General features: G+C 45.9%; 1 protein-coding gene across 1 annotated transcript; it reads right to left on the bottom strand.

Moving 5' to 3' along the window:
- Window positions 1-1,449: 1,449 nt before the first annotated feature.
- On the bottom strand, window positions 1,450-16,823 carry htr2cl1 (5-hydroxytryptamine (serotonin) receptor 2C, G protein-coupled-like 1). Its single transcript, XM_028406553.1, has 6 exons — window positions 16,418-16,823; window positions 9,429-9,629; window positions 3,797-3,960; window positions 3,569-3,722; window positions 2,141-2,376; window positions 1,450-2,016 (listed from the first exon to the last, which is right to left on the bottom strand). Exons 1-6 carry the CDS (start codon window positions 16,821-16,823, stop codon window positions 1,450-1,452), a joined length of 1,728 nt encoding a protein of 575 aa, XP_028262354.1.
- Window positions 16,824-20,534: the final 3,711 nt, after the last annotated feature.

Below are 20,534 nucleotides of genomic sequence, written 5' to 3'. Positions count from 1 at the left end.
ATCTACAGATATCTGACGAAAGCAGGCTCTGTCATTGTAACTAAGCTCACTTTTCAAATCTTTGTCTGATTATTTATAACTAAAAATACACAAATAACTTCTGATTCTCCTCTCACAGCTCTCTCTGATGTCAAAGTGAAGCTTCTGGCCTGCAGCACGGCAGAAAATCCTTCAGCTGAGGAGAAGAAACGGGACCTGACCTTGAATAAAAATCCTTCATTGTTTTAAAAAAGTAAACGACACGGGCGTTCTCTTTAATTCAAGGATGTGTCCTTCAGAGGTGCGCTGAATATCAAAGAGGGGAAATGGATTCCTGGGGATGATATGAATACAATCGGCTAATCGGCTGATTAGATGCAAGTGTGGTCAAAATGACGGAGGTGGGTGGTCAGTGGGAAACAGGTCCCTGTCTGCTAACGTATACATACAACCATTCAAGATGGCCGCTACTTCTGCAGTTCCTAAAATGACCACTTGAGGGCTGGCTCTAAACGTGACCTCCAACTGTACAGCAGAAATAAACCAGTTTACAGCCCAGGACCCCCCGCTGCTTTGGATGGGGGCGGCCATTTTGAATGCCTGTATTGCTGTTTTTAGGTGAAATCGCATCATCCCTTCAAGTCGGGGCTAGTAATTCTGAAAAGCTAGCAGTTAGCATCTCCTGGCGCCTTTGTGTGTGTAGTGATGGAGTGTGATGTATGACATCCTGCACATGCCCATATTTACTGTGGGTGAAGTTCAGGGGTAATTAATAAGACTGTTAGCGTGGCTGTGATGAAATAAATTATTACAGTAAATAAAAATCAGAGCTGAACCCTTGGATGGATGAAGAGCCTGACAGCTGAGCTCTGCCTGTTTTTGTTTTTTTTTAGCTCTATTATTATCCCCTCATTCAATCCAACAGGAGAGAGGGGGCCGACCTCCCCCGTGTGTCATGTGGCCACTAGATGGCACTGTGAGTCCACCAGCGGCCACTTGTACATTCTGTCATCTGCGTCCTCTCAGGCTGCAGCCTGGAGAAGGTCTCTGTGGGCGGAGCGGTCCAGACAGGTCTCAGGCCCGCTGTTTGAGCGGCACAAAAATAGATTTGGTTTCGTTTGCTTGGCGTGGAGCGACTCCACGTGCACCAGAGCTCAGACTGCATTTTGACTCTTGTCTTGTGTGAAGGCTTGAACGGGGACTTTGACCCCTGTGACCTGGCTGGTTGGGGGGGACTCTGTGAAGAAAGGCTCCACTTCACGCCTTAATTTTCCATCTGTGAGTGATAACTGACATTTTGGCAACAAACAGAAAACAAACTCCGGTCTTCGCTTCAAGTGGAAAATCACTCACTTCTTTTCCCTCCACTCTGATGTAAGTGGTGCACTTTATTGTGGAGGTTTGTCCTTTCACTATAAGAGTCCCCGCTGCAGCTGGTGAAGCAGACATGACACCAGGGCCAGCCTTCAGTCAGACGCTGCTGGTGTGCTCTCTGGAGGCGGGGCTGTAGCTGATGAGCGACAGCTCCTGCTCCGTCTCCGCCTCCGTCTCTGACAGCATGCCCGCGTTGTGGCACTCAGAGAGGCTGTGTGAAGCAATTCCTATCTGCGTCCCGTCGTCCGTTGTGTCCTCGGGGTCCACCGCGAGCCTCCCGTTGTCCCCCCGGCTGCCGTTGCGACAGTTACTGTTGCGGTCCACGCCTGCTTTCCCGTGACTGCCCGTCAGAAGCGGGGTCACGGCGTGCGACGGGCACTGTGGGGGGACCAGGAGGGTTTTGCAGCTCTGTCCGGCTGCGTTAGCTCCGACTTTGTACTTGCACCTGATGTAGCTGGAGAAGGCTCTCCTGTAGGTCTTATTGAAGAGGGTGTAGACCAGAGGGTTGACCCCGGAGGAGATGTAACCCACCCAGACGAAGACGTTGAGGAGGTCGTGTAGCAGCGACTCGTTGCAGGAGCCGCGGCATAAGACGAAGGTGACGTTGGTGATGAAGAAGGGACACCACATGATGAGGAAGAGGAAGAAGACAATACCCAGGACCTGGTGGAAGACAGAGGGACATCCCTTTAATATCCTCTAACTGATTGATGCTGTTCTGCCCCCTAGTGGCCACAGCTTCCTTTTGCTCAAACCTGAAAGCCTTTTTTTTTTAATTCTTTCTCACCTTCGAGGCCCGCCTCTCATTCTTTATAGCCTGCATCATCCCCCGTTGGCCATGGCAAGCCGACGAGTCGCTCCGCCCAGGCCCGGCGGCCGGCGAGCTGAGCTGCGACGCCGCCTCGGAGCTGGGAATGATGCTGATGCTGTCCGAGGTGGAGGCGCTGAGCAGGATGCTGGGCTCCGCGCCTTTCAGGCAGCTCAGGGTGTTTCGTCTGCTCTGAGGGGGCGGCGGCTTCAGCTCTGTGGGAGGAGACGAAAACAGATTAACAGGTGAAGCCAACACGGTGGATTTTGTCACCACAGCATTGTCTTCATTGTCAGCTACAGAACGGCTGCCAAGGAACCTGCAGCCTGTAGAACATCCAGTGAAAGCAGGCCAGGTTTTCTGTTAACAAGGCTGCAGATGTTCACAGGAAGGACGACAGATGAAAAGGTTAAACACACGGCAAACACTTCATTTACAATTTTCCCTGTCTGGAACACATACAGAGGGAAAAATGCCACATCAGCCAATTTTATCTCCACCGGAGAGGCTCGGGATGTGGACCCCGCCGAGTGGGATCAGAAAGCTGCTGCCTGCTCAGCAGCACAGACACAGTTTACACTTTATTTTTTAGCTTCATCCACTGTGACAAGAAATGACTTAAAAACAGGCAGCAGAAGCTCCTGTGTTTTCATACTGCTACACTGAGTGGCAGCACTAGCTTACCAGCTAATGTCTTGTAGCCTCAAAAAGTGTCCTGACATTTAGTTAGCTACATACATCATCCAACAATGCTGACGCTCTAAGTAGACTGTTTTGACAGTTTGCAATAGGTAGCAGATTGACAAGCAACTGAAACATAATCCCATTATGTAATCTATTGGTTTAAGAATGTACTCTAACAGTAATCTGATTACCATGATGTAACTAAACAACAATCACTCTTATAAACACCTAAAGAGTTACTTATTCAGTCACCACCAAACAAGAGATCGGGCGTGCATCGCGGCGTTGACTGACACATGGCTGCTAGCATTAGCTCAGCAGCACCATCCAGGGCAGATTCCCACTAAACCTGTCAATGCCGTCTGTAAAATTCTGCGATTAGCTAGTTAACCAGAAATGCTAACAGTTGTTAACAGGAGCAAAAAACACTTAACATCTTCCATTTTCTTTGGAATAATAACTGAAAGGAAGATGAAGCCTATAAGAAATAAAGAGTCAGACAGCTGCTGCTGAGTTGCTTCTGAGAGCTTTCATTATGTGATTGGAACTGAAACTGTGTGATTATTCAGCTCATCTCAATATCTGCCAACAGCAAAGCCATCAATCTGCTTTGTGCTTCCTCTGGTTTAATTTGTGGATTCAATGCTGATTAAAATCTTCAGGAAAAGAGAACAAGGCCAAATCACTGTTAAATATCACAACAAACGGCTGCTTGTCCTTTACCCTGTGAGTCTGGAGGGGCGAGCGTGTTGATCTGAGGAAGGTGGAAGGTGCTGGGTGGAGGCTGCAACGTGTGTGTCATTGCTGGTGTGTGCAAAGGCTGCTGGGACGAAGTCTTTGCCTCGCACAGGAAGACTGTGGCCTGCCTCTGGAGCACCTGAAACAAGAAGGGAAAAAAGTGAGTGAGGCTGCACACTCAGTCAGCACACACACACACACACACACACACACCTGTATGGTGAGGCAGTATGTCACTACCATGATGACCAGCGGGATGAAGAAGGCCACAAAAGAGCCAATCAGCATGAAGCGCTCCTCGTTGAGGACACAGCTGCCGTTGACAAAGACCTTGTCCTCGTTGTGGAGGCCGATCACTGGAATAGGCATTGACACTCCTAGAAAAGGAATAAAAAAACATACATATCATAAAGAGGCAGAAACTTGGCTTTAAATAAATCTATATGCATATGACCACAAGAGGGCAGCACAGGACAGGATAGGAGGGTGCAGAGCTACTTAAAACCTGGCTGTTTCCCTCTTACTGTGATTGTGCAACGAACTTCTTTGCCATTTTTTTTTGCATATCGTTGAGATGAATTCCACAACCACCCAAAAATGTTATCTGCACTTACTCACACGGCCACAAGAGGGCGCATACCTACTACAAGATCAACCAGAGCTTCCCTTTCATTGTTTGGAACACGTTTTTCTTCCATTTTCTGGCCTAATGCAATGAGAATCTGCCATTTTCTGTTCATTTCTTCTATAAAAACATTGAGGCATATAGCTCCTCAACACTATTGTTATGCAAAAGGGATATAATGCTAAATGTTTTGAGGTAAATGACTAAAACCACTCATGATCGGGGTCACTAAGTGAGAACACGGAGCTTCATCTCAGAGTAAATGAGCATGACGGCTAGAAAAGGTCTGATTATCTCCTCATGACTTCGACACATTTGGTGGTTTGTGCAATGGCCTGTGAAGGCTCTTATTCTTATGTTAATGGCAGTAAATAATCATAAGTTATTGCAGAATAACATATTACAGCCTCACCTGTAATGAATGTAAATGGCCTCTTAATGTCTATCAGTGTGTAATGGATGCTCTCATCGGCGCCGTTAGAGGACACGGCAGATAAAAAGACTGAGGCGAGAACAAGCCTTCGGAGGCTGAGCCGATTTTCTGACCTCTGATAATAACACTGACTAATGTGCCGCTTTTGATTTCAAAGAGCTTTTCTGTTGAGTGTCTGCTGACCCGAGGAGACACCGAGGAGAGCAGCAGCTCCAGGTTCTTTTTTCACAGCTCCTGGCAGTGTTTCACAGTCAGGCCGGGACAGCCGCGCTGCCCACGGCGTGGGCCGGCTTAAGTGCAAGGTACATCTCTTCCTTTTGCTCTGACAGTGACCGGGCCAACATCAAAATGCAATCTGAAGCAGTGGCAGCTCCCCTCATGCCTCCACCTGCACACACAGGAGGGTGAATCCGTCTGCGTTAAGTGCAAACAGTACACGTGTGTGCACCTATGAATGCAGGTGGATCTGAGTGATGAGGCTGTCCGATGGTCTGGGCCCAGTCATGATTCACGGGTAGCGTCTGAAATGGTGTGTTTGCAGGACACACACACACACACACAGTCCTCACCCTCTCTCTATTAAATTGGCTGCAAATCAGAGATAAAACCAACTGCATGGCTGCAGAAAAGAAGATCTTGATGGACTTTCCCCACATTTAGTGTTTATGTTCTCTTGAAAAACAGTTTATTTGCACGATATATGAAGTCCAGTTCTAATATATTATGAACATCTTTCCATAAGCAACATGTCATCAGAGGAAGTTTACTTTTTAGACCCCCACGTTTGTAAAATCCTGCCTAATGACATCTGGTCAGTTAGGTTAGGACTTATCACAAAATGTCCATTTGTACTGATAAGAGGGGGTCAAAGGTCACTGTTCTTCTAAATACAATCAATATGTTTAGGGATGCCTCAATGGAATCTCTCTTAATTTGGTACAAATGTTTTCAAGGGACTCCAAGCTGTGACTCCCTGTGCATCCCATTCTTGTGAACACAATCAATACTTTAGATAAAGCCTTGAGGGAATTCCTTTAAGTTTGACCAAGTGATTACTCGGACTGAAAGAGGAACTGATCGATAGACTGGTCAAAGGTCCAGCCTAATTTTGTGGACACAATCAATAATCTCAAGAATACCTTGATGGGATTTCTCAAGAGTTTGGTACAAATCTCAGCCAGGATGGATGGATTTGTAGGAGCCCAGAATGAACAGGTTAGACTCAAAGGTCAAAGGTCACTCTGACATGCTAACTGTAACCAAATCCTCGAGCACCTCTGACCTCTGAGAACCAACAATGGCGAGCTCAACCTTAATAACCTGCCTGGTTGAAATAGGTAATATAATGAGTACACACTGATTGACAGTTCCTAATAATTCAATTCCTAATAAACCAAAGGCTACACAGTGACAACACTGTGGTACAACAACATCTGTCCTGTTACATAAGCCGCAGTTGTCATCTGGACGGATTGAAAGTCTCTAAGTCAAAGTGAGTGTTTTATTACAGCAGAGAGAATGGCCGCCGGCATCTACTGCTGGATGCTAATCCTCCAGCATTGATCGCTATAAGCCCTTGCAGACCTCAATCACAGCTGCATGTGGCGGTGAGGAACCTTTAGAGGGGTCAAGGAAATGTCAACAGGAAAGCAGGGGATTTCTAAGGATTCAAAAGGAAGGACCACCAAGGAGGCAGAGGGCACAGGGTCTTACCGGTATTTGGAGGTGTCAACCACACTGACCTGTCACTGCAACTTGCAAAAAAAATCATATTTTACAGAAAAGTAGGAGACAGAATGTGTTTTTGGTTAAATCCAAGGGGCAAATTTAACAACATCAAAATGACAACCCTTCACTAGCACCAGTTAAATAACATGCCTGTAAGCGTAATAACACCTGACATGACTCCAGATGAACGGAAGGAGCAGTGGACTTTGTCAGGTGCTATTTCTTTTAATCCTTGGATTATCTGACTTTTCAGTGTTCTAAATATTCGCTGACAGCTGATGATGGTTCAGTCTGAGCACAAAGACAAAAAACAATCCCATCCATCTGGTGTTTTCCTATTTTAAAGCAGCCAGGTGAGTCCAAAGGAAAGATCTGCCGCATTGGTTTCACCCCCAATAAATGTGCTATTCAGAACAACTTCAGCTCAATCTGTCTTTCGCTGTGGGCTAAATTTCCACAGCCAGGATGGGGACACAGATGTTCTGCACTGTAGATTTTACCCAAGGCCCCATTCACACTGGAGAAAGTCAATCCAGCTAGAGTAGGAATCTGGCTATCACACACATGTGTCCGTGCTTATTCTGGCTTAACCCGGTGTGTTTGTTGTCCTCCAAACCACTAGGTGGCGCCTCGTAATTACAGAGTCTGTTCAGGTCACGGTAGGAGGTAGGAGGTCGAGCGTTTTTTTTGTCCCGTGTCGCTTGTTCTTTCATTTTCTTCGGTTCAAAAAGCAGTTTATTCCTTTGTAGCCCTGCAAGGCAAAGCTGTCGTAGTTCTACGGTTGTTTACATACGGTTTTTGTACGCAACCCAGACACTGTCCCCGTGGACTCGGAAGTATCACAGCGCTAGCGGGATTCGCTAGCCACATTTGCGTTCAGACCTGAGCCAGATGCAAGCCAATCCGACTAGATCCACCTCCGAGAGGTGGATTGAAATCAGATACGGCCTGAATCCTGCTCTAGCCGGATTGATTTCCCCAGTGTGAACGGGGTCATAGCAATGTTTTCATCTAGATGACAAAAGAACTGATTTGTTGTTTCAGTATTCATACTGGAGAACAACGGATCACTTCTAATGGAGCTAAAGAGTGAATAGATGTGGAAACACTGGACACTAAAGAGGCAAAAGGAGCCAGGAAATCTCTTCACGGTGAGTTAATCCAACTTGTGCCGGATGTTCCATCGCTAATCCTTCAGCATTGATCGCTTTAAGCCCTGTCAGACCTCAATCACCGCTGAATGTATTGGTGCAGAGCCTCCAGAGGGGTCAAGAAAATGCCAAAAAGAAAACTGACTGACTCGGATGTGAATAAGTGGAGAGTGAAGGTAAACTCCTGACGGCGGGTATCCAGAGGCATCAATCGACACAATCTGTCAAAACAACTCGGAAAGAAGTGCTTCAAAAAATAGGAAGAAGACTTCATAAGTAGAAAAACTTTCAGTTTTACTGTACTCTAAACATATTGGAGGTCATTAAACCAAAAACTTCCTCAGAGCCTTATGTCATCCACAGAGGTGTGGCCTGAGCTGCCATCTTGGTTATCAAAGAGGTGGTGTGTGAGTGCAGCTGAGGCTAGCAGCTAGTGCTCTCTAACAGCAGCGCCTCAGCAGCCACACACTTCATTACATTTACATTTTTGAGCTGTATAAAAGGAGTGACTCACATGGGAAGCCACCCTCAAGTGGCCACTCGAGGAACTGCACTTTCTTTTTTTTGCACTGCACTTTTCTTTTTCACCAGGGGCAGTTTGTGTATGTAGCAACCACAGTATCTTTCAGCACTGGAGGTTAAAATTAGCATGATGTTTACACACGGCCAATCTGCTGGAATTAGCTACCAGCTTACATGAAAGGAACCTCTCTTCTGAAATATGCTCATTTCAGATTTCAGTTTTATTTTTGAGCATCAACACTGCAGGTTGTATAGCAGCTCAACACGCTGATCTGCCTCATCCAATGACAAACCAAAGTATTCGGCCTTCATGCAAACACAAGGGTGGCTGCAGCTAATCCTATAGAACAACCATATATCACACAGAGTTCATTATTGGCCTTCTTTTTCTTGGATCCTGCTGCTGAGGAGAAATCTAACGGTAATACTGTATAATCCAGAGTCGGCAGCGGTCAGTTCTCATGTACAATAAAGGAGGCAGATTACACAGATGTAATAATAAAGCAGCTCTCCAGGAAGAACGCTGTGACTTTACATGCAGCAAGGATCTGTCCCCACAGGGGGTTGGTGCTCTAATGCAATGACTTTGCATAGAAGTGCATTCACTGCAGGGTCAGAGGACTTACTGATACACTCAGTGTGTGTGTGTGTGTGTGTGTGTTAAGAAATGGAAGCCCTCCTGGGTCTTAAAGGGTCAGAAACAACATCAACGGAAGCTGGAGGTCAGACAGAGCCAGGGAGGGCTGAGGGAGAAGCTTTAGAAGTCATCTGATCCCGCAACACTCATACTCAGGGGGGGAGCACAACCTTACCCCAGAACACACACACTTTACAAACTGATTACTTCAGCCTATTATACAGCTGAATAGATTGCTCTGATAAGGAAAGAAAAAGAAGGAAAATTGTGACTGTCTGGCTCCAAAAACACGATCATGTGGTGGGACTGATGCCAAAACATACAACCACATCCAGCCAGGAGACACATATAGATCTTGAGCAGGTCAGATGGGGATGGACTTGACACCATCAGTGCCAAAAAAGTGTTTTTAAAATGACTAATTCTGATTAATGAGTGCAGCATGACACCCTGGGACAAAGGTGGCAGCTGATTGGATGTTCATCTTAAAGGAAATTCAACCAATCAGAACACAGAGGAACAACAACGAACAGCAGTTTACACATCGGTGTTTGATCACAGGGGGCTGATTGGTCTGAGACCCATCGTGGTTAAAATGTGAGCACGCAGACTGAAGCCTGGCAGGATGGCTGAGAAAGACCAGGATGTGAACATGACATGTTTTGACGTCCCCTCTCAGCCCTGAGGGTTGCTGAGTGACTGTGATGTGTGTCTAGAATAATTAAGCATCTTCCTCATGGAATTCTGACCTATAGATATGGTCCAGACTGCAGCGATCTTCATCATGGCTTTGGTTCTGGAGTTGAAGCGGCTGTGCTCTATGGGGTTGCGGATGGCGACGTATCGGTCCAGGGAGATGGCACACAGGTGCATGATGGAGGCGGTGGAAAACAGCACGTCCAGGTAGATCCAGATCGGACACAGAGCGCTGGGGAGCGGCCAGGCGTAGTCTGGAGGATGAAAGAAAAAGAAAACACATGTGTGTGTTATCATGCAGCCTGACATATATATATACCTCCAGCTAATGGTCCAGCTCAGTGAACGCCATCCGGGTTAGCAGACCATGGAGGCTTAAGACGCTGCATGCAGAGGCGGACTAAACTTTAATTAATTAGAAAGCTTCAAAGCAACAGAGTCCCTTAGATGCACTGAAAGAGAAATCAGATGAAGGGGGTGCTCTGATTGTAGCGTTTACACGGTTATAATCAGGTGAAGGTGTTTACATGGAGAGTTCTGCAGCTGGAGATTAGAGGTTATAAGAAGATTAGTTTAATCATAGGACTCTGAGGCTGTGCTTTTGTCACAGGTGAGTGGAAAACAGGTTCCTTTAGAGTTTGTGTTTGATGTTTTTGTAGCTGTGTGGCCTCAGATTAGTAAAAGATGGGACCAACAAGGTAACACACATCTTGCTAACCTTCACACTTCGTGCATTATGGCTGAGTTGTACCAGTGAACAACTGTGAGTACACTAACACGCAAAGAATTGTTAGGATGCTAACAGTTTGCATGCATTGAGTGAATTCTGCCAGTGGCTGTAGCTTTGTAGCTTGTTTAGTAAACAGTCAGCATGCTAACATGCTAAACTGAGAAAATTAGCATGACCTTGTGCAATGTTTGCAAACACAACCCTTTCGTGTTGTTCGGGACAAAAACGTCCTCTAACTTTAACGGTTTTAAAAATATATCAGAAAAATATTTTTTTCATATTTTTTTGCCATTTTGTGTGTTTTTTCTATTTATCAGCACCACCCCTTATGAAATTAGTGATTAAAGGGTTAAATTGTTGTTAAATTGTTTTACTACTTTTGTTTTAAGTTAATTAAAAGGTCTATGCAAAAAAATATGAAAAAATATTTATCCAATATATTTTTAAAACCGCTAAAGTTAGGGGACGTTTTTGTCCCGAACAACATGAAAGGGGGTAAAATTTGCCCACAGTGTTTTATTGACCTATGAAAAATTTTAAAATCATATTAACATTTATGTAAAATGAAGCTTATTCAGCAAAAATGATACAATTTGCTCACATATTGACAAAGTAATGGCCAAAATAAAATTACTCTCAGAGGACAAAAATGTCCCGAACAGTGCATAAGGGTTAAACAATTCTACCTGGTCTGTGCCCGTAGCTTTGGCTCTTGTTAGCTTTCGTGCACACATAAGATGATTAGCATGGTATAAAAACTAATTAGGGTAGAATATAGAATGCTAACGTAAATAAGGTAAGGAGTATTAAATGGAATGTTAGCATGGGTTTGTTTACAGATGCTAACATGTTGAGTGTGTGTAGATGCATGTGTCCAATCAGAAACATAAATGTGTGTTTATGCACATTTCAGACCAACAGACCACACAGTGATGGTGCTGAGGCGTGAAATAAAGAGTTAACACATGAGTTTCACACCTGATGTAGCAGATATTCACCCCCCAGCAGGAAACATCAGATTTACCGTAGGGTCTGTGGAGCTAAAAATGAATAAAATGTTGTTTTCCAGTGATGCTCTGTTGATCCCTGAGGGTTAGCTTCCTTCCATGGTGAGATCACAGGTCAGAGCCGGTGCCTATAGAGCTGGCAGCGTGTTAGCGTGCTGCCTCGGCACTCTGCAGGGTGAACATTCGGGGTCAGAGGGAATTAAATCCCTTTAGTGTCTGAGCAGCGGGCCAACAAGTACCGCCTGGGACGCCGAAGCAAGGACTACATCCACAGGTTAGCTCAAATGGGCTATTAGCATCCTAGCAGCAGATGGATTTCCCTTTAAATGCCGCCACGCAGGACACAAACAAAGTGTAACGTAAAATATTCAACATCCAGCTTCACTTCCAGCTGCGTCAGCGCTCTGACGAAGGCGCACGCTGTCCCTCTGTATCTCCCTACGCCTGCAGGCATTTATAGACGCAGTCCTTTCTTCACAGAGGATGGAGCCTGAAGCCAAACACACACACACACACACACACACACACACACACACACACACTCCTCACTTAATTTCATCCCTGATTTGTAGGACACGCATGTAGCAAGAATCACGTGTTTGTTTGTGTATGTGTGGGAGGCGGCTTGCATAACTTTTTCAGAGGTCAGACACTTATTGGGGGCACTGCATGACACACACACACACACACAGAAGGTGTTACTCAGCTGGCTACCGGGTGTGTTGGATTTTCTCATGAACACGCTGAGTGCTGCATTTGAATGTGTGGAGGTAATGAACACACATCACAGAGGCACGGCCTCACACACATGATGTGATTAAAGCCTCTTTCTAATTGAAATGGTGTGTGCTGCGACGTTAAGTGAAACTGTTCTCACACGAGTTTTTATTGTAAACCACAGGCCATGTTCATCGCTGTTGATTTGTTAAACCTCGTGTGTGTGTTGCTGCTGCTTCTTCTCATCAAACATCGTTGTTTTCTTTGTGTGTTTCTTTAAAGATTTAGCTTTGGGATTGTTTAGGTCAAATCTACAAGAACTCAGCAGTCCCCTCGCGTCATATATAATCAGGGTTTTATTATCACTATGTTTTATCTCTCAGGATCGTAGTGAAACGCACAAAAACACAAAGCTATGGCACGTTAGCCTGGGGCAAAAAACATGAGGAGCGATCTACAACCATGGTTTCAGTGCGCGTTTCAAACTCCTCACCGTGACTCAAGTGTCATCACTGGAAGCAGTTCATCACATTTCATGCAAAGGAACTGCTCAAGACTGACAGTGACCTTTCACTTCATGCGTGTGTGTCTGTATTTGTCTTTATTTTTTTGCAGGAACTCTGTTGTCAGGCATCTGTATAGCTAAGGAAACAGGAAGTTTCCGCTGGGAGGGCGTGGCAGGCCAAATGAATAAGCCGCCAGTTTCACCGTGCCACGTAAACGGCATGTTGTGACCGCACAGCGCCACACGCTGTTGCTGCCACTCTACTCATTAGCATCCCAGAGGCGACCTAGAGGAGACACTCCGCTCCCCCCGCCCCCCAATAATGCAGCTGCAACGGGTAAGGTTACAAATGGGATGAGACCGTGATGGCGGACACCTGTGATCACCTGGGTGATCACAGAGACGTGATGTGATCAGGATAACGATCCTCATTATTCCAGCCCAGTGACATTCATCTCCATTCTGTTACAGACCATCTGAAGTCACCATCAGCGTCATTTAAATCATGTGGTATACAAACAGTTAAAAGCTGTGTGTGTGTGTGTGTGTGAAGATGAAAAGTTCCTGAATTGCCGCCACATCATCTTCTATCATAATAATCAGTGTCATCATCACTATTACCGTAATCAGAGCAGTTTATTGTCAGTTTAAATGGTGTCAGAACACTCTGTGGTGTGTGTGTGTGTGTGTGTGTTTGTATTGTCTATCACTCAGCCAGCCATGGAGATCAATGCAGTGAAGTACCAGTCTGATGGATAACACTGCAAGTATAGATCCAGGCTCCATGTGTGTGTGTGTGTAAATGACAGACACACACTGTGCATCAGTCTTGCTGTGTTTGTGCATCTGTTGGTGAAGTGGAGAAAAGAAAAAGACACATTTGTCAGCGCTCTCTGTCTTTAAAGTCTGTTTGTGTGGAACATTGATTAGCACAGCGAGCAATCAGCAGCAGCTTGAACCAACAGACAGACACACAGTGAGTGAGCGAGTGTGTTCTGCTTGATGCTTCGAGCTAAAAGCTAGAGACCCAACACACACACAGTAAATACACTAGTCGCTTGGATTGCCGGTAGGCGGTGCCGGTTTGGAACCAGGTTTGAGTCCTTGGGAGTCAAACTTCTCCTGTCTATTGCAACTAGACGACAATTTTGTTATTAAAGGTCTCAGGTCTCATCAGGAGCAGCCGCACGGACCCTGTCAAGGAGCAACCAGCCATTCTAGGAACCTGTATCTCTACACGGTAGGTGTCAACCAGGAAGAAGGATTAGTGCTTATTGATACTTTAATCATCTTGAATGCCCATAGCTTGTTAGTGCTAAGCTCAACAGGGTTCCACTTGCTGTTTAAAGACCTTCACCACAGGGTCTGAGCCTAGGGTTAGCTCCTGGTTTTCCTTCTCAGAGCAGGGTGCTTGTAATCTTTCTTCCCTCACCCAGAGAGGTCTTCAGCATTGACCAGATGGCAGATCCTGCCAGGAGCAATTAGCTCTAGACAACAAAGCCCAGATCCCATGATCCCAGCAGGAGGTGCTCTCCAAATCAGGCCAGAAGGTAAATCTGGGGGAGGATTTGAACAGCTGGAATCTGAATGGTTCAAGCTGCTGGTCAGCCAGAGGACGACCCGGCCTGATGATCTCTGCCCCCCCCTGTTGCGACTGTGTCCCTAAAGGACTAACCAGTTTAGAGAATGTACGAATGAATAATTGATCCTCCAGGAAGGATAACCAATGTATTCCAGCACAGGCAGGTCAGGTCAGACTAGAACATCTACAGATATAAATCCATCTGGTGGCCAGAAACACACAGATCAACGATGGCTAATGGCGCTCTGTGCTTTACAAGCCGATGATATTTTTACATGCTGTGTGTACAGACCTAAATGGATTATTAATGTGAGTGAATACGCTGACCTGCTTCATGACACAAACCCTGCTGCTCTCAGACGTACTTGAGACGTGAGAGCAAACCTATAAAAATCTTAAATTCTGACCTGGTAAAACTCGAGATCAATAAAACATTTACAAGACGGGCAGGCCATGTCAAGACACCTTATACATTTATTATTAGGCAAGTGCTGAAGGGACTCTACTATATATTACACCTGACGTGGCCTCGGACTTGACTTGGAGCTCTTCTTGAGGACTTTAAAAAGCTCTTATGTTGTAGCGGTAACATTTAGAGGAAAGTACCAAACAGATCCATCATTAAATATGTGGAAATGCTCACAGATAAGACATCAGCTGAAAGCCGCAACTACATTCATCAGAAAGTTCAGCGAGTTCTTGGGAAACCGGTAATGTGAACATTAACAACGATGACTGTCATCAAAACCTTTGAAGGTCAGCGTCTGTTTATCTGCAGCTCTGAAAACAGCGACTATCAGGCCGGTGATCAGCTCTGTGATGCTGACATTTACAGCAGAAATGTATCTTTGAAGTGTTAATGCGCAGACCTGGACAGAAATGTTAGCAGAGATCTTTAATTTGAGACAGAAAATAAACACACAGCCTTCGATGTAGCATCCTGTTACTCTTAACGTGGGTGTCTGTGCAGAACTCTGGCAGCCATAGTGTAAGGAAGAACAGCAGTTGATAGCTGCTATGATAGTGCAATTATCCTCCGGCTCTTGAATAGCTTGCAAAATAACAGTGTGCAGTGTCTCATGGAATAATCATTTCAATAATTGCACTGAAAAATGTTTTTTGAAACGATGACATGTCACACAGTGCTGCTGGCAGCAGCTGGTGAGTGGGCCTAGATCACAGGGGTAAAAATAAATGTGCACTGAAGATTGTTCAAATATTTGGTGAGATGTGTACACAAAGATCTGCCTCCTTCTAATCCAAATAAGACACGGAGGCATACCGACAGTCAGATATTATTATGAAGGTACCTGTAACTGTGACTGTAAATAAAGATGGAGGCAGGCAGATCCGAGGGCTACATGACCCATCTATCTATTGTCACACTGGAGATCCAGCTAGAGTAGGGTTGAATCCAACCTTAAGCTGGATACGTTCAGACCTATTTTAAAATCTGGCTATCACACACGTCTGTCTGCATTCAATCCGGCTTAATCAGGCTTGTTTGCTGTCCTCCAAACCACTAAAGTGTGCCTCGTAATATACAGAGTCCGTTCAGGCCGCGGTAGGACAACATGTGTGTATGCGTCGTGAGTTTTTTTTTGTCCTGTGTTGTTCATTGTTTGTTTTTTTTGGTTCAAACAGCAGTTTATTCCTTTGTAGCCCTGTGGAAAATAAACTCGGGGCAAAGTTGTCGTAGTTTGACAGTTGGTTACATACGGCTTTAAGTAAAGTATCACGTTGCTAGCCGGATTCACTAGCCGCATTTGCGTCCAGACCTGAGCCACATTTGAGCCAATCCGGCTAGATCCACCTTCAAGAGGTGGGTCGAGATCTATCCGGATATATCCAGATACGGATTTCCCCAGTGTGAACGGGGTCTTAGGCTTGTTTGCGGTCCTCCAAACCACTAGGTGAAGCCTCGTAATATACAGAGTCCGTTTAGGCCGCGGTGGGACCGCGTGTGCGCATGCTTCGAGCGGTTTTTTGGTTGAAAAAAATCAGGATATATCTAGATACGGCCCAAATCCCGCTCTAGCTGGATTTCCCTAGTGTGAACGGGGTATTAGTCACAGGGAAGCTGAAGCCTAAATGTCACCCCCTGACACGTAGCCTGCCTATTGCAGAGCTAACACTGTTCACATCTACAAGCTATGAGCAAAGCAATGAGCGTGATAGGCCGGCATGTAAAAATGGCACCCACCTAAACTTAACACTGTTAATTATGACTTCCTCAATAAATATTCTCCCTGAGTCACTGAACCTTTGTGTGGCCACATGAGGAACTGCACATTTTGACACTTCTAAGTAGTAACCTTAAATTCACCAGTTTGCCTGCATATGGATTAACCAGGACTATAGGTGGCTTCAGATCATGCCAAAAGTCTGAGCCTCCTAGTCTTTCAGAAAAGCTACGGTGGGATTCATCCACATTTATTCTGTTGGTTGTCAATGGCCAACAAAGACCCACGGATGATGTGAAATGTATTCTGGCTACTCACCATACAGGATGTTGATGAGGGAGATTGGCATGACCAGGATGCCCACCAGCATGTCCGCCACAGCCAGAGACCTCAGGAAGAAGTTGGTGGCATTCTGGAGCTTCTTCTCTAGCGACACCGCCAGGATCACCAGGATGTTGCCACCGATCGTCAGCGCGATGATGATGAGTATGAGCAGCGCCGGCCAGTTTTTCTCTTTCATCACCGCCCTGGTGACAGACTCGTGGGTGGTAGAATTGTCTGGACCTAAACTCATGGCTGCAGCACCTCCAACGTCTAGTCCCCATTGCAGGGTTTGGTTGAGGTCCAGGGGGCTGTTGCTGGGCCAAGCCATCCGACCCCCAACCTCCAGGGAGGAAGTAGTGGTGCCAAAACCACCAAGAAGAGCTCTTGCTGGGCCACCCATTCGAAACAAGGATAATTACCCTAATGTAGCTTGAAGCAGGACAGACTCCCCTGGTTGTAGTTTCCCCTCTTCACCAGGAGAAGGTGGAAACATTGAGAGGGGGTGTCTCTGAAGAGTTTCAGAGGTGTCTTCCCAAAAGAAGGGGTGGAAACAGGAAATTTAAGGGGAGGGGAGTGACAGGACAAGTGGGAAGAAAGGGTAGGGAGGGATCAGCTACAAGTGTGTGGGGGTTTATATTGTTTTATAGTGGAGTCTTGCTAGCTGCAAACAGCCAGAAAATGTTCTCTAAGCTTTAAATAATCCATTTCCTCCCGACAAGTCATTGGCAAGTTCTGAAGCTGTACGCTGAGCCGAAATGTCCTGATTTGCTTTCTCGTGTTCAGCCACGTCTGCCCCCTGATGGAAGCGAGACTTTCAGAGTTCCTGATTTAGATCCGGGAGCTGGACTGCTCACATCCATGGCTGCTGCAATATTTACAGGCGTTGTATCGAAGGAGCTTCTTCCAGATTAGAGCTGATGATCAGAGTGACCTGTAAAAAGACCCGAGAGAGAAAGTAGACACTTTATTCAGTTTGAACTTCCTGTTTGTACGAGTTCATCAAACCTTTGTCTCTTACAGTCTTGGACTAAGTTTAAATGTTCAAACCTGGGATTTAATGCTGATTGTACCCTTTCATAGTTAACTGTAAGAGAAGTTTAACCCTGCGGTGTGTGTGTGTGTTGCGGTACTGGCTGTCCTCTCTGTTTACCCTTACCAGTCTGACAGCTTAGTGATTTAACACCTCGTAAATGTCTTCAAGGATATAAGTGGAGGAGTGTGTGTGTGTGTGTGCACATATGTAACAGTGTGAAGCGTTTTACAGTGTGTGGGTGTGTGTTTAAGAATGAAAAGTGTGTGTGTGTGTGTGTGTGAGAGAGAGAGATAAAAAGGCAGCACATCTCCAGACGGCCACAGGCCTCCAGCTGAGATAGTTTAGTAGGCGGTGTGTGTCTACGATAGAATCAAGGAGAGTACAATAAGTCACACACACTCTGTGTGTGTGTGTGTGTGTTTCACTCGCTTGCACTGTGTGGGCATGTTAACATTTGTACTGTTTAATGCATGTGGCTGAATTCGCTTGTCTCTGTTTTGCATTTGTTTGTGTAAATTACTGCGTATGCAAATGAGTTGTTGAGGTGTGATTGTGTGCGAGCAGAATTCATTTAGAGTTTGTGGGCAGATACGTGTGTGTGTGTGTGTGATTCAGTATGTGAGCATGTTAATGACAAAATAAAACACAGAACCTACAGCCCTTTTTCTGGAACTGGCTCACAGGGGAGACAACAACCAAGATCCGTTCCTTGGAACAGCACCTCAGAGCAGAACCCACATAAACGCCTCACAGAACCAGGAGGCATCCTCCCAACAGGAGCCCCTCACCCGATCTGTAAGGGTGACACCAGCCCATCTTTACCACACCCCTGATCCACCTGTCGATCTTCGATTTTTTGTAACTTGATACCTCTGGCACAAGAATTTCCTTCGGGATTAATAAAGTTTTATCTTATCTTATCTTATCTTATCTTATCTGATCTCCCACTCACTCCCTCACTCATGAACTCCTCCACTTGAAGCAGTAACTCCTGATCCTGAGGGGGCACTCCGGCCTCATTATTAACCCATATATTAGGCCCTGAAAGGCCGAGATTGATCTCCTCTTTAGAACCAGGAAGCTGACAATATAGAGAAAATAAAAGTCTACCATGATTTAGTGATTATTTGTTGCGGCAGTAGGTCAATATAACTGTAGAGTAGTGCAGTTTCCTGAGTCCACTAATGAGGTTGATGTATGCGAGACTGCCAGTGATGGTACACAGCGTTATAATGAGGCCACTGCTACGTCTTTAAATAAAGACGAGGAGTTACATGCAGGAGTCAGTGTGTGTGTTCACAACCGCTCTGATAAAGCAGTGATACATCAGAGAGGGAGGATGCAGAGTGAGGAGGAGGAGACCCAAACATGGCAAACCAGCCCTTGCCTCCACAGGACTCAACAGAATGATTATGTTTCCCCTTAAATGGCCTGTTGTTTTGCTTTGAGCCTCTCAGGACAGCACACACTTCATTAGCCTCAAACCACAGATGAGATGCAGCCTGCCGAGCCGGAGCTCGCAGGAGCTCCTCGGCTAACCCATCACATTATCTGCAGGTTATAATTGCTTTTGTGACTATACAGCATGTTCCACCTCGCTTCCTCAGGCGTGGCTGAAGCACCTGCTGCGGACCAAGCCGCCGACGCTCCGCTCAAAGGCCACGGGCGTCGCTACGCTTTTCCCCGCGGGGCCGTTTCTGCTCAGTCAGATCAAACAGAGCGGGGTGGCAGGATTTTCTGCTTATTAGACTTGTCCTCCCTTTTTTCAGGCCTCACAACCAGTGGAATTTATTATGTGACAACAATACAGCAGATGGTTGGTTTCAGCTTGTGTCGCTCTGCAGGACAACGTCCACAACAGAGAGTCCCTCGGCTGCAGCTGAAGCTTCCTGAGATTGAGGTTCTTATTGCTAACCTTGCAAAAAAAAGCTAACAGTAGCCTGGGTATCCTCTTAGTGCAGCTAATATGTACTGCAGCATTTAGCTTTTTAATGCTACATGCTACGTGCTACGTGCTGTACAGCAGGTGAACAGTGTTTAGAATCCTGCCAATGATTTTCTGTCAGGAGAGCTACTTTCTGCAAGAAATGGTCTAATAATGATCCTACCATTTAATTTCTCTGTTTGGTTAGCAATCGTGCTAACACTTAACACAGTGCTTCACTTCAAGTGCAGAGAATCCTTTACAGGCTGGAGAAAATAGAAAAGAGAGAGGGAGAAATGAAGTGAGTCTGCAGCAGGTCGCCGACTTTAAAGCTGAGAGATCAGTGAGAAAGTGATGTGGCGCACTTTGAATCCACTTTACTCAGAATCATTGAGCATCTCAGGTACTGCAGGTGTCCTCTGTGTCTTCAAAGTGCAGAAAAATGAACAGCAGATGAGGGGACATTAAAGAAGAAGAAACAGTGAGAGAGACGCTGTCAGTAAATCTGCTCGCTTACTTCTCTTTGCCTCTGGATCAATGTGCTTGACCTTCTCCGCGGTTTGCTGTTACCGGCAGCCGTAACTCTTTCCGAGGTTACGCGGTCTCTCTCCGGCTGTATCAATCCCTCCGTCATCTGTCACTCCACACCTCCGGAGCGAAGGATCAGCGGCATCCATCAGTCTGCAGAGACACAGCGATGCACAAAGAAGAAAAAAACGGACTTTTGTGAAACGTTTCAGATGGAGGTGAAAGTGACTGAAAATGTCCTGAAACCACAGTGACTCCTACACACTCCAACAACCCACACACACCACCACCACAAACAACAACAATCTGCTGCAGCATTAATCTGCAGGTTCTTTCATCCAACATGAACACACAGGGCTCCACATCCTGCTGTGCAGCAGGTCAAGCAGGGAAACTGATGTCAGTGTGCAGAGCCAGATGATCCAAGACGAGGAAGACGACACAAAAGCTTTAACAGCTGATCCTGAAAAGTTCAACTTATCAGAACTCAGATGAAAAATGTCAAACAAGACACAACCAACCAACAAAAGCTGTGTGACAGTGACACGGTGGGATGGATGCACCCTGTCAGCCTGTGTGGGATGGATATGGATCCTATCTGACATGGGTCTGCACAGATGGAGCAG

This window comes from Parambassis ranga, chromosome 5 (assembly GCF_900634625.1).
Source record: "Parambassis ranga chromosome 5, fParRan2.1, whole genome shotgun sequence".
Classification (NCBI taxonomy): domain Eukaryota; kingdom Metazoa; phylum Chordata; class Actinopteri; family Ambassidae; genus Parambassis; species Parambassis ranga.
The sequence above is the reverse complement of the archived record's forward strand: the minus strand, read 5'-3'. Positions and strand labels throughout refer to the sequence as shown.